The sequence below is a fragment of the Ochotona princeps genome, chromosome 25 (assembly GCF_030435755.1).
Source record: "Ochotona princeps isolate mOchPri1 chromosome 25, mOchPri1.hap1, whole genome shotgun sequence".
Lineage (NCBI taxonomy): Eukaryota > Metazoa > Chordata > Mammalia > Lagomorpha > Ochotonidae > Ochotona > Ochotona princeps.
In genome coordinates this window covers 29,916,640-29,933,443 of record NC_080856.1, presented here as the reverse complement: position 1 = coordinate 29,933,443, position 16,804 = coordinate 29,916,640, and the positions used below count along the sequence as shown (strand labels likewise).

The 16,804-nt window shown below is 38.5% G+C and overlaps 1 protein-coding gene across 6 annotated transcripts in view; it reads right to left on the bottom strand.

Annotated features, from left to right (window-relative positions):
• AGBL3 (AGBL carboxypeptidase 3) overlaps positions 1 to 13,974 on the bottom strand; it is a 65,106-nt gene extending 51,132 nt beyond the window's left edge. For 2 of the 6 annotated variants that reach the window (XR_009247631.1, XM_058681391.1), the window contains exons 1-5: positions 13,179 to 13,283; positions 11,651 to 11,711; positions 8,474 to 8,659; positions 3,474 to 3,581; positions 1,281 to 1,419 (exon numbers count right to left, since the gene is read on the bottom strand). Coding sequence is in view for 4 of the 6 variants with exons in the window: in XM_058681391.1 (XP_058537374.1) it covers positions 1,281 to 1,419; positions 3,474 to 3,581; positions 8,474 to 8,659; positions 11,651 to 11,711; positions 13,179 to 13,238 (554 nt within the window). In the remaining 2 variants the exon portion in view is untranslated. Of the gene's footprint in view, positions 1 to 1,221; positions 1,420 to 3,473; positions 3,582 to 8,473; positions 8,660 to 11,650; positions 11,712 to 13,178; positions 13,284 to 13,959 lie in introns of those variants that run through there. The other 4 variants (XM_058681390.1, XR_009247632.1, XM_058681394.1 and 1 more) reach the window with 4 other exon arrangements.
• Positions 13,975 to 16,804: the final 2,830 nt, after the last annotated feature.

The following is a 16,804-nucleotide window of genomic DNA, read 5'->3' as shown; positions in this document are numbered from 1 at the left end:
TACATTGTATTATGTGACACAGTTAAAATGTATCTGTGTAAGGTTGAACATCTTATCATTTGATTGTGTTATGGCACTTGCTAATTTTTGGTTGGACTGTGAAATTTTTGTTTTTATTTTACTAGAGCCATTATGACTTTGGCTATGACATGAATTAAAAATGTTATCTCAAAACTATTAAAATGAGAAAAAAGAAAGTTTGGGGGGCACCGATGTGTATTTAAGCAACATCCAGTAGCAAGTAACTTCAAAAGAAAAATTGTGACATTCACTCTCAATGGATGGCAAGTTGCTACTGTGCCAATTCTAATGCCTAATGTCTTTATATTGCTTTTTAAGTAAAAATAACACAGTAAAAACACAGATAGTTGATATAAAATTTATATATTTTAAACCAAGTATGTTTTGTATAAAAGGAATGATTGAAGAGCTATTACCACCGAAGAAATGGCCATTGTCTTTTTTGCTGCAAATATAACACACAAACACACATATGTGTATCTTCTATTAGATTCCAATCTTAAGAGGATGAAATGACTAACATTAAGTTTCAAAACATACATAAAGTGATCACACAGATTATAAAATTTAAACTGATTGAGAACAGCAAATATGTTTGATAACTATTTGTTTCCTTATATTGATTCATTGAAGATGCTTACAAGTAAAAACAGTAACTTCAATGGGAAACTGTTTTTCCAAATAACAATCTACCTGGATAGCTGTAACTTTTTCTTCTTTACCAAGTAATTAATCCCACATTCAGCGTTACTTACTTTGTGTGTGTTGGTATGTAATTACAAATAATGGTGCATGAATAGGTGATGTAAGTATTGCAAAACCTTGACAATTGTTGAATCTAGGTGACATATATATATATATATATATATATATATATATATAATTGCTAATATAGAATCATATTATTATCTGCATTTGAGTGTATACTTAAAATCTTATACAATAAACACCTTCATTTAAACCATTGCCCTTGGGGTAGTTCAAGGAGCAACCTTTTCCAGTTAAATTTTGAGACGCACTGTGTCTGGCAATTAATATTGTCATACGGAAAACATAAAGAATTTGTTTAAATTTAATTCATAATCCCCCAAACTATCTGACATCAGAACTTTTATATTCTGTCCATTCCATAATTTCTAAGGAGCACTTGAACTTCAAGAAATCACAGTTCAATAATGGATACAACGAATGCTAACATACCTAATAGAGAAAATAATTGTTGATGCTCTAGCTTCACAAATGAAAACAATTACACCTACACTTTGACTACCTTCTGTAGATTACCACTCTCAAACCTTGCTTCAAACATCAAAGTGTTGTCATAGTCAACCACAGGCTGTTTTAAGGGTGTTCGGTTGCCTCCAACTCGGGAATATATAAAACAGGGCTCTTTGTAAGCTGTTGGGAGGAGGGGCACAGAGACATTAAGGCAGGTCTAAAGTATTCTGTACAGTTTGTAGTTACAATTCAAGCATAAGCATTATACATTTTAAAATAACTGTCCTTACCTAGTTTACATAGATTGATATTGAAATAGGTCTACGAATATTTAGATTAGAGAAACAATGCTTTAAAATAAGTGTATATATGTCTCACATTAAAATATTTATTCCATTTCTGTTCATGATAAAGTAATTGGCACCAAATGGGATGATTGCTTTGCAGATGGTAGCTTATCCTACTACACCACTGCAAAGGCCTGAGGCCTTGACTTGCCTTTACATTCCTTGCCTGCCTTCCTTCCTTCCTTCCTTCCATGCATCGTTTATTCTTTCTTTCCTTTCCATAGTTACGGGGAGGGGGGAGAAAAAGAGAGGAGGGGAGAGAAAGTGAGAGAGAGAGAGAGAGAAACCTTCCATCTACTGGACACTCCCCAGATGGTTGCACTGCCTAGGGCTTGAGCCAGGTGAAAGTCAGGAGCTAGGAACTTCATCTGGCTCTCTGTTGGTTCAAGGGTCATAATACTTGGGCTTTCTCACATCCACTAGCAGGCAACTGGATGGCTAGTGCAGGAGCAGGGACACGATCTGGTGCCCATATTGAATGCTGGTGTCACAGGTAGCAGGATAATGTACAGCAGGACTACAAGACTAGCGCTAGTCTTGGTCTTCTGTGTCGGGGTATCTTCTCAACCACACTTCAAGCAGGTAGGACTTAAAACATCGTAACACTAGACGTGGAGCTGAGGAAGCAAAGCTGTTTCTTACGATGGCTGAAATTTGGAAGGCAAGGCACTGGACAAAATGGGTTCTCCAGTGTTACTTGTTAGAATAAATATCCAGTCCTAAAGGTAACATTTTAAATAAACATCAGGCATAAAAAGACAACAAATTCTGATTGAGTCATATGATGGAGTACTATTTGGCAATATGCAAGAATCAACAGGAGCTGGCCTTGTGAAGTGGTTGGTAAGCTATCACCCGTAGTAGTAGCTTTCCATATGAGTGCCAGTTTCAAGTACTGGCTGTTCTACTTTTGACCCAGGTCCTTTCTAATGTATGTGGTAAGAAGCCGAAAATGGTTCAAATACTTGGGTCCCCGCCACCCCCATGTGAGAGACCCAGGTAGAGTTCCAGGCCCCTGACTTTGGGCTTGCCCAGCTCCAGTCAGTGCGGCCATTTGAGGAGTAAACCAGTATTCTTACTCTGCAACTCTGCCTTTTAAAATAAATAAATATTTTCTTAAAAATCGATTAACAGGTATGAACTTGAAAAACATAATTCTGAGTTTAAAAATCCAGACATGAAAGTGTCCTCACTAAATGATGGTATTTAAATGAAGCTTAAGATAAGGCATAGCTAATCTTCAGTAACAAAAGAGTAGTTGCCTGGGACTGGAGATGCTAATGAACCAAAAAGGGGTTGAAAACTTTCGGGTGTGATGGAACTATTATATTTCTTAGAGTGCTCATAACATAGATGTAAATATGTTTCAAAACTCCCAAAACTATGCACTTACGTTCTCTCTACATATGACTTACATATATGACTTACATATTTTACTATGTGTATGTCTTATCCCAATTTAACCCAAACAAAACTAATTATGTCACACAATATGCCTCAGGAAACGCATCAAACAGTCAAAAGTTAAAGGAAAACTAGTTAAACACTGCATAAAGGTAGCAACAGTTGCAGACCCCTTACTGAATTTATCTTTGCAAATGAATAGAAGCATAATTCAGTCTAAATATAACTCAATTCTGATGGACAACATGCTGTCTTATTTTAAAGAAATTTTGATAAGTTGCATTATATATTCAAAAACATAATGAACACCAAGTCAGCCTTTGAATCAACATGTAAGGAAATATCTTCGTAAGTACATGGAATTTCTGGAATGTCTTCCTAGTATCTGTAAGTTCCAGCATAAATCGTAGAAGAAATGTAAGTAAGAGATGAGTCTAAGTTTCAAATTATGTTTTATAGCAACATTTCTCAATATGCACCTACCATCTTCAGCTAGATAAACCACAGTATTTTCCTTGGAATCTGGATAAAGGGGCTCCATTTCTAGACCTGTTCCAATATATACTGGCTCAGGATTAACAGGAGTCCAATCTAGAAGAAGAAAATAGAAAACACCATTGAAGTCTGACTTCAGAATGCAACAATTTATTGTATATTTTCAAAGATTCATTGGTAGATCCAGGCTAAAATGTAGGGTTTAATCTCTTACTAAGGATTCATAGGAAGTGGCAATGAACACTGTCACACTATAACAAAACTAATGACATTTAATTTTCACATTTTTCTTAGCTATTGTATTGAGTAACTAATACCTGTTTTGTGTTCACTGGAGATTCTCTACATAATTTCTATTTCTATTAATCCCTTCATGCCATTCTATCCCCTCTGGGAATCTTTCTCCATCTTCTTCTCGTGGGATCTTCAATGTCTTGCTTTCAGTAACTGTCCTTGAAGATTATAACCATGATCAGGTTTCTTTTATTTTCTAAAAGACATTTCCATCTTTTCCTTTAACCAGCAGGGTACTTCCTTTTCTTCTTTCTTTTGAAGGTCAATGTTTTTCAAAATTGTCTTACCATCCTCAAATCTCTGGGTTACACATTTGATGGGGAAGAAAAAAATGACTTAATAGCCTAAGTATTTTAAGTGGTTTGTATTCTTAATGGAACAAGAATTTAGTACTGGGGATCAAGCGTTACTGGACAAACATTGTAGGGGCTAGATGCACATCTGCTTTAGTAACAGAGGTATATTTGACATAGTGAACAGGAAACAACTCAATTACAGAAAATAGATTGACTATCACATGTGCGAACATGCACTCTTAATAAAATAGTAATCAAATAAACCGATGAGCAATAAAGCTACTACCACACAATTGAGTATACTGATAAACAATAAAGCTAATTAAAAAGTGAGACTGTGAAAAACCTGAAAACCTTAGTCAAGTCAAGCCAAAGTTATGAACTGAGACTATAGTTTCCATCTGAAAACCCTGTGAATACAGCTATATGCAAAATTGATTCTCAAAAATTGCATTCCGACTTCTCAAAGAGATAATTAAGGGTTTCCTTCATTTTTTATTTATCAATAAATGATCCCTATTTTTATGGATCATGCAACTTATATATAAGTATCAAGTTTACTATGAAAATAGCTTTAAAACATTTCTTTTATTTGAAAAGCACTTTGAGAGAGAGAGAGAAAGAGAGAGAGAGAGAGAGAGAGAGAGACAGACAGACAGACAAAACTTCCATTCATTAGTTCACTGCCCAAATGTTTGCAAAAGCTGGGGCTGCGCTGTGCCAAAATCAAAAGCCATGAGCTTTAACTGGATCTCCCATTTTTGCTGAAGTCTATGCACTTGGGCCATTCTCTGTTTGCTTCCCAGGACCATTAGTAGGGAGCTGGATCAGAAGTGGAGCAGTCAGGACTCAAGGTAGAGTAGAGGGCTCAAACTGACACCCAAACTGAGTCCTCAAACTGAGGACTCAAAGTAGAGTAGAGGACTCAAACTGGTACCCAAATTAGGCACCAGCCATTCAGGCAATGTCCCGAGCCACTATGCCACAAGGCCAGCCCCACAGAATATGTTGAGGATCAGATTTAACTTACTTCAGATCAGCTTTCATTCCAATTGTCCTACATGTGTTCTAGCACTACAACTGTCCTTTACATTGTACTTGAAACAAAATAGGCACTCGATTAATTGCCTACAAAAGGATGATTAGTCAAAGACCTCTCAGCCTGTCTTACTATGTCTTTCAAATAAATAAAAAAATGAATGTTTACGTATTTTTTTAAAGATTATGTATGTGAAAAAGTTACATAGAGAGAAACGCACACACACATCTTTTATCTGCCTGTGTTGCGGGCTGTGGCTTTACCTGCTAAACCACAATGTTGGCCCCAGAATAAACATTTAAAAAAGATTTTTTTTTTTAATATCCATAGACCTCTATTACTCTCTAACAGCTGCTACATGGTATCCTCCCATACAGAGTGCTACAATTTGGTCAACTGATGGATATAACAGATAGGTCTATGATGAACACTACAGTGAGCATCCTTACACTATATATGCTTTAATTCATACATGTAAACATCTTTGGGTTACTTAGAAGCAGAAATACTAAATTGAAAAACCATGGATGGGGCCCATTACGATAGCATAGTGGTTAAGGCCCTCGCCTTGAATGCCCCAGGATCCCACATGGGCACCAGTTCTACTCCCAGCAGCTCCACTTCCCATCCAGCTCCCTGCTTGTGGCCTGGGAAAGCAGTTGAGGATGGCCCAGAGCACTGAGACCCCGCACCCACATTGGAGACCTCGAAAGAAGTTCCTGGCTCCTGGCTTCGTATCGGCACAGCACCGGCCATTGCAGCCACTTGGGGAGTGAATCATCGGAGGGAAGATCTTCTTCTCTGTTTCTCCTCTTCTCTGTACATCTGCCTTTCCAATAAAAATAAATAAATCTTTAAAAAAAATGGAAGTTTTATATTTAACCATCTACGCACACACTTGGGTACTTCAAAACACTCAAGGACAGATGATCTAAAAAATTTAGACATGATTTAAAAACACATATAGCTTTTTCATAATACTCATTATACATGATATAAACATAAAAGTTACATCCTTTAAAAAGGTATAGCAATGCCATTTATACCTTCATGCGATTTGTTTGGGGATACATTTATGTATGTATTTATTTATCTTACAATTTGTTTTGTTTGATTTTCAAGGCAGGTTTATACAGAGAACAGATAGAACCACCAGTAGTTAGTGATTCTAGGGATCTTGGGAAAGTTGTGCTGAGAAAGGCTGCCTCCGTACGTTCACCTACTGGTTGCAACATCCTCACCCAGGGTGGAGGCTGGCTTAATGGCCCAAAGTCCATTTAACATGTAAGAAGTCTGAAATATGGCACCATAGACTCTAACAATCCTTAAAATAACATTTTGGTAAGAAAAATATATTTGGATTTTCAACCGAAATACAACTACCCACATTGCAAAGAGTCTCCAAAAAGAAGTGTCTTAACCAAACAACCAAGGAGAAAGAACAGAAATGCTCTCCCCTCTGAACTGCTGATGGTTACTCTTATGGCCAAGGACAAAACATTGAACGTGAGGGCTAGGGAAGGTGAAGATCATAACAGCGCACTAAGGATGTGGCAGCGGGATTGTCTAGTGAGATGGGGAGAAAATGGATATTGACTTCAACACAGGGGTGGGAGCGATGGTAAGAGGCAGAGGGCTTTGCCTCCCTCTTTGGGTCTCTTCAGTTCTCATTCTCTCACTACTGGGAAAGGAGAGAAACTAGCCAAAATCACAGTTAAAACAGAAGTTTTCTTTTCCTCCTTGTTTGTGTCCAATGCCATAGATGCATCTGTCATGATACAGCTGTGAAACAGAAGTGAGGTACAAAAAAGAAGGGCTTGGATAAAGTGCACATTCATTTGCATGGCAATGTTTCCTCTGCTTGACTTCTTAATTTCTCTCCCTGATGATGCAGCTTAAAAGAATGAGCTAGGGGAGAGCTAGGGACAAAGGTAAAAGGTCTCGCTGGAGTAAAAGGAAGAGAGATGTCCTTTACCGCAGAAGGAAAATATACATCTAGCTACACCTAGCAGAATGGATCATTGTAACTAAGCGATGCTTGCAAGTACTATTGTGCATGCATTCTTAAACATGTTCTTAAACCTTACTGATTTGGAATTCTTGGGAAAATTAACTTCAGTCTTCATGAATACAAAATAAGACCTCTTTCTTTTCTCTCTTCTGGCACCTATCTGTAATTAGTAGTTTAAGTAGAAAACTGAGTTTTTAAGCACTTCTAAATTTAATTTAGCTATGCAGTATAATAGGTACAGATAGTTATAATAAATGTAGGCAATTTTAAGCTTTACTCATCCACACTGGCAATAAGTCTATGGATATACTATAACTATCAGGCAATAAGTCTATGGATATACTATAACTATCAGGCAATAAGTCTATGGATATACTTTAATCAACAAAATGTAAAAAGCAGTAGCAGTGAGATGGTAACAATGGAAAGCCTGCCTGTATGTAGACTGTGGAGCTTTAGTTAGGAACTTAAGCTAGGAGGGTGATGAAACATATCTGGAAAAAGCACACACACAGAAACATGAAGTATACTCTTTAAATTCTATAACCATCCATTGAGAAAGATCGAGAAAGTAGGAAAAGACAAAGGGGCATTGAAAATACAGGACATTGGAGGGGAACAGAAAGGAAAAGCAGGCAGCAAGGGACGAAAGAAGATAAAGACACACAAGAAGACACACATATGGAGGGAGGAAAAAAAGGACAAATCAACAGAAGCAAAAAGAGGCCCAATTCAGAGAGTAGCACGGTTTGTGATCTCACTCAGGAAACTGACTGTGACTAGAACTGGTAGGAATTAAAAACTTCAGGGAATTCAACATATGACATTTTTATAGCGGTATTAATCCAACTGTGTGACAATTTCACCATAGCTCAAACTGGTTGTTTATCTTATACACTATTAATTTATGCAGATTTTTCATTATTTCTCAGCTTTAGGCATCTCTGTTGAAGCTGCCGAACATCTGAAATGTGGCTGTTTTGAAATAAGGTAACTGTAGGTATAATTACACAATAGATTCTGAAGAATTTGTACAGAAAAGAATGCAAAATATTTCGGAACTTCCTCTGGGTTTCCCACATGGGTGCAGGGTCCCAAGACTTTGGGCCAAACTCTGCTGCTTCCCCGGGGCCACAAGCCGGGAGCTGGGTGGGAAGTGGAACAGCCGAGACATGAACTAAAGCCCATATAGGATCCTGGTGCTTACAAGGCAAGGATTTAGCCTCTGAGGCATCATTCCAGGGGCCAAAAATACATTAATTTAACATCATTAGTCTCCTTGTTAAAAATCAAGGTTTGCAAAGTAACCTTGCTAATGCCTGAATTCACCCAATTACTAAAAACATACCAATGTGCTGGACTTTTTCATCAATGACCTCACAGTGGTATGGCCATCTTGTTGGGCTCAGCGGACCAGAAGAAGATACTCCATATAAGTCCCGTGGTTTACGAAGACGTGGCACCCATCTGCCCAGCTGATATTCTAGCATTATTTGTGTAGTCCGAGGAAAGAAAGGGTCACCGTTAGAGTCAGCTGAAAAAATGATTCAAACAAAATCATGAGTGATAAGAAGACCTGAATTTCTGCAATTTTAATATGTTTTGTCTTGTCCTTTTAATATTTGTGGGTATCATTATAAATATTTAATAATCCATGGCATTTTAATGTAAATATTGATGAAATTTTTAAAACTTGTTGCACACCTCATAAACTAAGTATACTAAATCCCCCTACTACTCTAAATACATGTTTCTTGAAGCTTCTGTAGCAAATCACTCATTTTTGACTCTTCTTTTTTAAAAAGTTATCTCTTTATTTGAAAGGCAGAGTTACAGAGAGAGGGAGAAATAGATCTTCCATCCACTGGTTCCCTTCCTAAATGGCTAAAATGCCAACATCAGGTCACCCATGGGTGCAACAGCCCAAACATGGGGCCATCTTCTGCCTTCCCATGTGAGTTAGCAGAGACCTCAGTCAGGACTGGAGCAGTTGGGACTCAACCAGCATTCACGTGGGATCCCAGCATTGCAGGCAACAGTTTTATCTTTTATCACGGCACTGGCCCCTTGGTTCTTATCATTCATGTTATCTGAAAAGTGAAATATGCTAGAATTATATTCTCAGATGTTCTTCGTGAGCTCTCACAAATTTCCCTCAGATTTCACTCTATGGTAATTGTGGGACACAGTGCCACACTAATTCACATAACATATAGCGGGGGTACCTCAGCAAGGCCGTGCCGTCTGTCTGTTGCACTGTGATAATTTGGCTTACGTCATCCTCCCTTCTTTTCTGATGCTACACAAACTGTCAGCTAACTTCTAATTGGAGACTTTCATTGTAATAATTCCCATAAGGCTTCTGTTCACTTTAGTCAATACATTTGTTTCTTTGCCTTGCTTCTGCATTAACCCCCTACAAGGCTTTTCCTACTGTCCCTTAGTGTACTCCCCAAACCACTTCCAGTTTTGAGAGGCCTGAGTGATGAATTGTTAACTGCTCAGATAAACTCTTCCCAATTTTTACTTGTGAAATTTATATTTCAACATAGTTTTTTTTTTAAAGATTTATTTTATTTTTTTTTAATTACAAAGTCAGACACACTGAGAGGAGGAGAGACGGAAGTGGAGCTGCCGGGATTAGAACCAGTGGCCATATGGGATCAAGGCGAGGACCTTAGCCACTAGGCCATGCTGCCGAGCCCATCAACATAGTTTTACCTGGATCATTTTAAATATATTGTTCTGTGCAATTTGCTTAATGTGTATTGTGGACAGATGCCAGTGTCAGTAACAGAGCTCTTCATTCTTTCCCCTGGCTGTGTGGTCCAATATATATGTTGAACACACACTCTGTATTGTGTTTAACAGTTTTCCAGTGATGGATATTTAGGATGTTTCTGACTATTCAATGAATTTGAGAAAGATTTAGAAGGACCATTTGCCTTACCAAATAACAAAATACCAAATTTAAAGCCCTTACAATACACAGTGTGACAGTGACTCAGGAATACGTAAGAGGTCAATGTACCAGAATCCTAGAGTAAGGGATTGATAGGATTAGTGTGTGATGCAGGTGACATCTCAGATTTCATACGGTAGGAGTGGTATTTCAAATCAAAGGGAAAAGGAAAAGTTTGAATAATGTAAAAGACTACAAAAGAATGGACTACAACACTAGCTATGTATTAAGAAAGAAATATAGACGCATGGTTTAAACCACTCTTAAATATAATAATACAAAGTTAATATTCATTAAAACTCAAAAATAAGTACTTAGAGAATATTTACATGATCATGTGGATAGCATTGGGATAGGAAAGACGTTCATAATGTAAGATACAAACATAAGGAGCACAAATAAAAACTGATAATCACATCAAAATAATCATTAACAATGGAGACAATGTGAAGCAAGTTAAAGGATCACTGTGAATGGGTAATTCGTAACAAAAGGGAGTGTAAGTAGACAATACTCCTAGGAAATCATTGTGAATTTCTCTAGCATTCATGGAAATACTAATTAAATGAATGAGGTATCATCTTCCAACAGATGGGCACAATTTTGAAAGGGCAACAGAAGAAAATACAAAAAATACTAGGACAGGGCGTGGCGGCGTGGCCTAGCAGCTAAAGTCCTCGCCTTGAACACCCCGGGATCCCATATGGGCGCCGGTTCTAATCCCGGCAGCTCCACTTCCCATCCAGCTCCCTGCTTGTGCCTGGGAAAGTAGTCGAGGAAGGTCCAATGCATTGGGACCCTGCACCCACGTGGGAGACCCGGAAGAGGTTCCAGGTTCCCGGCTTCGGATTGGCGCAGCACCGGCCGTTGTGGTCACTTGGGCAGTGAATCATCGGCCAGATCTTCCTCTCTGTCTCTCCTCTGTGCATATCTGACTTTGTAATAAAAATAAATAAATCTTAAAAAAAAATACTATTAAAAAAATACTAGGGCAGAGGGGGAAAGCTTACAACATTGCTACAAGCATTATATTCCACAATATCTGTTACATATATAAATATTCAACAGAAATACTTTAAATATTTGAAAGCACAAATCTAACTGAATACACCTTCAAAATCAAGTGTACACCAAGACAATCAAATACATATGTATCGCAAATGAATGACTTTGCAAAGGTGGCTTTATATAAGCGTATTCCATTTAAATAAGATGCATTTTCAATGAGGTATATCCATTTGTAAGGCATCAGACCATAAATACATTAAAAGAGGTAGTGATTTTAAAAAGATACAGTGACTATTTTTAAAGTCAAATCTTTCACAAAGCAATCACTGTTTTCAGACTCACTTATTTTCTAATGTAAATAAGGTTTACCTAAACCAGGAAAGTTTTACAAAAACGATCCCAGGAAAAGTAAGGACAACATTCACTCTCCCTATCCACCAAAATAATCATTTTCTTTTATTATTCAATCCTTTTTTTTTTTTTAGTTCTCCTATCTTTTAATCCACTCAAGCTCTTAGGATAGAGAGGAATAAAATTACAGCGTTGTGATCAAACCTGTTAGAAGTGCACACTGACGAATATCTTCTCTTACAAATTTCATGAAAGTATCTTCATCCTAAAACAAAAGAATTTCAAAATACTTCTAAACTCAATCTTGCAAATTCCTGCCACCCCATAATTCTTCTATCTACCATTCTACTTGGGATTGAATATTTGACTCTTTAATAAACCAAAAAAGTAAAGTATTGTATGGGATGCTGATCAAAGCAGCAAAAATCCTGAAAGCAAAATTGTTATCTTTTTTAGCTCTTCTTCACCTGCCTATGCTTACAGTAATGACTGCAGAGGAAATAAAGTATGAAAATTCCTGATGAATTCAGGAAAACAACTTTTAAAATAAAACTAGGGCCCATCACAGTAGCCTAGCAGCTAAAGTCCTGGCCTTGAATGCACCAGGATCCCATATGTGTACCAGTTCTAATCCCAACGGCCCCACTTTCCATGCAGCTGCCTTCTTGTGGCCTGGGAAAGCAATCAAGGACGGTCTAAAGCCTTGGGACCTACACCTGCGTGGGAGACCCAGAAGAGGCTCTAGGCTCCTGGCTTTGGTTTGGCACAGCTCCTGCCATTGCGGCCACTTGAGGAGTGAATCATCAGATGGAAGATTTAAAAATAAATCTTTAAAAAATGAAATTAAAAACTGGGCCCAGAGCCATGGCTCAATGGCTAAATTCTCGTCTTGCCGAGTACTGGGATCCCATATGGGTGCTGGTTCATGTTCCAGCTGATCCACTTCCCATCCAGCTCCCTGCTTGTAGCCTGGGAAAGCAGTGGAGGATGAGGAGCCTGCACCTGCGTGGGAAATCCTGAAGAAGCTCCTGGCTCCTGGCTTTGACTCTGCTCCCGCCGTTTTGGCCATTTGGGGAGTCAATTCCAGGATGAAAGATGTTTCTGTCTCTCTTTCTATCTGGAAATTTGTCTTTCCAATAAAAACAAACAAATCTTTAACAAAATAAAATTAACAGCAAAAAAGAAACACAGAAAATCAAGAACTCAAATGGTTACATATCACACCAGGGGGCTTGTTTTAGAACCTTAATTTATATACGTGATAACTTCCATTTTAACACAACTTGAAGGGAAACTCTCTGAAAGATGTACTAAACTCAGACAAAGTATGTTTAACTAAAACTCCCTCTTTCCTTTTTCCATATCCTTTCCTTTTGTGACATCAGAGCTACCTTAACAGTAGTTTAAAAATACTTAACTTCCTACAGTGATGCTCTCTGATACAACACAAACCGTGCATATAAGAATCCTTACTAATAAAGCTTAATGATGACTCAACACACATCTTTTTAAAAAACTACAGGAGAATCATGATCAAAACATTTTCTCTAGAAAGCAGTCATTTAGTTTTTATTTCTAGATAGGGCATACTGCACAGAGAAACAGCTTTTGGAATTGCTTCCCCAATATCAATGGTTCAATGATTCAAGCATCAAGCCGACTTTGAGAACTTATATTTGATAATACAAGCTTTATCTCAAATTAAGTAAAATAACATAAAAAATAAACATACTGATTCATCTTCGTCACTGTTTGTTCTGTCCGAGTAGCCTTTTTCTGAATCTTCTGACATGTCTTCCTGTGTCCGGCCTGAAGTTGCTTTTATTACGTGGGTAGACTGTAAAACAACGTCTAAGGAACTTATCTGATAACCTCTCCTTTTAAGCTGAAGGCGTTTATTACATTGAGTACTCAAAATATATTCTATCTCAATTAACAGAGCCAACGCGGCTCTAAAAATGAAATTACGATACAGCTAAGCAAGCCTCCAATGTCAAAGATTTGAAGACATTTTCCATGACTATGTGAGAACGAGACAAAAATCACGATAGAAGACAAACCTAATAAATAATTTAATTGAAAAAGAAGCTTCCAGAGTACACAGCAAATTATTTGCATTTTGTATTTACAATTCAATAGCATGTAGGAGACAGGAAATTGACAATGTCCCTTGAATATTAAAAGAAAATGAACCAAAGAAAAAATATTCAGGCAGCAAGATGGAGAAATAGAATTTGAAAATTTTTCTTGAATTTTCAATTGATCAAAAGTTTAAATGACTACTTTTTTCTTTGTACACTATTTTAATATTATCCCGCAGATACCTTGTCCTACTATTCAACTTACTGTTTGTTATTCTTACTGAAATCAGAATCTACCAGAAGCATTGGGTTGGCGCTGAACATTACCCCTCCTAAGCAGGCGTCTTTTCCACACAGTTACTATGAAGACAGCAGAACAATCCACATTCCTTGTCAAGATTCTATCGTTTTGCGAAGATCAAAACAACGCACCCATTTCAAACCCCTCTACAAACAAACAAAAAACTGTTTTGGAGTGCGCTGCCCACTCAACAAATGGCAAGTCCCATAGCAACAAGAGAACACTGCCGTCCAGGAGACACAAGTTTCGGCCTGGGGACCCCCATCCTAGGCAATGCCGGCCTGGCACACCTCGTGGTTCCGCTCCATCACGCCGGGGCACTCCATGTGAGACACCCAAGGTCCTGACACCCCCAACCCCTTGGACGCCCACCCGTCCCTCGCAGAGCCGCCAAACGCCGACCCCGCGCGCCCCTCGCGCGCCCCAGCGACCTGCGCGCCCGCTGCCTCCAAGCTCCTCCTTCCCAACACTTCACCTCCCGCCCGTGTCCCTGAGTGCTAGGAAACCTTCAGTACAGGTTCTGTATGTGATATTCAGAGAAGGAATGCCACTGCGGCTGTTCTCCTTACCAGCCATGCGTTTCCAGGGAAACGGACCCACTGGCGCGAGGCTTTGGGCTGCCCTCCCTGACCGGTGGAGCCTGCGCACAGGGAAGTCCTGGCAGACTGACTGGGCAAACCGAGAAAATTTGGAGTTTCGGACACTAAGGGAGGATGTGGGAGTGGGGAAAGCAAAACAGCAGATTCTCCACACTGTTCTGCGTGTTTGTAAATTCCTTCCCAGAGGTGGCAGTAGCGCATACAAACTTAGGCTTTAAAGGGAGATCGCTTGACTTTAACAAAGCAACCTTGCACATACTAATTGCAACTATGAACTTGGAGTTTGCAGTAGAGTACATTGAAAGGGTGTTGGTCTTTGTGACCAGAGCTCCGTTCTGCATAGTCGTTTGTTAGTAATCTTAAAATGGGATATGTTAAATACTTGATGGAGGAAATAGATACGCGAGTGAGTAACTGGAAATTTTTATCAGCTCAGAGATTCTTTCAATGTGAGAAGTTATTGATGGGCGTTTTGAACACTTATATTCTAGGGTACCACAAGTTCTCATCTAACTAGATGCTATTTCTGTACAGCTCATTTTGACTTCGTCTCCTCCTCCCCCCCCCCCCCCCCAAGCCAATTCTAAGTGTGGTGGATAATTTGAAACATTTGGAATACGTTTTCAAGTACAGTTGGGAAAAAATGTGTGACTATTTGATACCTACATACAGCATTAAATATATGAGATTTGTGATATCCTAGAGACGGTACAGCAAACTTTGAATTTAGAATTCTGGGCAATGCTCTATAATTTAAGCATCTAAACAGATTAAACGTCATTAGACATTCTAAGCTTTCAAAATAATTGGTTTTGCTGAAATCATGAATTTATTCAACTATACTTTCCAGATCTAATCTTGGCTTGAGAAAATAGAGCATATATCGAACCGACCTCTCTTGAAAAAAGTTGCTTATAAATTGATAGTTGTTGCCTGATAACATACATTCATCTCTAAAAGTGACATGCACGAGTAATCTTTATATATGGAACATTGTTTTCTGCTGCATTTTAAAAAAGATTCATTTTATTAAAAATGAATTTTTTTTAAATGCTGCATTAAAAAAAAAAAAAAGCTATACTAGACCTAACTCCGCATCACACAGAAAACTTTGGAGCTGCTTTCATGTGTATTGTAAAAGTAGTTGTCATGCAGCTAATCTTATTAGTTTGATTATTATTTTCATAAATTGATTTTGATAACAACTGTATTACTGTCTAGGCATATTACATGTAGTATTAGAATGTAGCAATCAAAGCGTTTTTTCTTTTAACAGCATCTTAGTCAATTCTGTCAGTCTTACTGGCAGGATTTGGGAAAATGTTCAAGAGCTCTGGACCTCCAAGTTAAAACTTTTAGGAGAACCTCAGAATTCAGACTATTAAGTACTGTATTATATGAATATGCAAAGTTAGTGTTAAAAAATCTAGATTCAGATGTAACTATCACAGCCCCTCAAGCAGTAACTGTCGTATAGACAACTGATCTGTATTAATGCAGGTTTCTGCTACAGAAGACACTCTTCTGTGGGCAAAACAGTACCATCCTTCTCAGGAGCAAGAGGGGTGGTGGTATGCAACTACACTTCCAATGCCAGGGAGGGTGAAGGAATATCCAACTGCTTTCAAGAAGAATTTTTCAAGATCGCTCTTTTCAACTTTATCCATATATGTTTGGTCAGTAGTCCAAATCAAATAAATGTTCTCTATTTTGTCAGCAAATTGCCAATAATAAGAGCATTAAAATTAAAAAAAAAAAATAGGGGCTAGAATGATGGTGTATCAAGCTAATCCTCCACCACCAGTACCAGTATCTCATATGGGCATTAGTTCATGTCCTGGTGGCTCCATTTCTGATTCAGCTCCTTACTTATGGCCTGGGAGAGCAGTGAGGACAGCTCGAGTCCTTGGGCCCTTGTATTCACGTGTGAGACCCAGTATCCTGGATCCTGGATTCTGGCTTCAGATCAGATCAGCTATTTCGGGAGTCGACCAGTGGATGTAAGCCCTCTTTTTCTGTCATTCCTCTTTCTACAAAATCTACCTTTCAAATAAAAAATACATGAATATTTATTATTATTATTATTATTATTGCAAAGTCAGATATATAGAGAGAGGGAGGGAGAGACAGAGAGGAAGATCTTCCATCCGATGATTCACTCCCCAAGTGACCAAAAGGCCAATACTGAGCTGATCCGAAGCTAGAAGCCAGGATCTCGTACGTGGGTGCAGTTTCCCCAGGTTTTGGGTCATCCTCGACTGCTTTCCCAGGCCACAGGCAGGTAGCTGGATGGGAAGTGGAGCTGCTGGGATTAGAACCGGCACCCATATGGGATTCTGGCGCATTCAAAGTGAGGACTTTAGCTGCTAGGCACTGC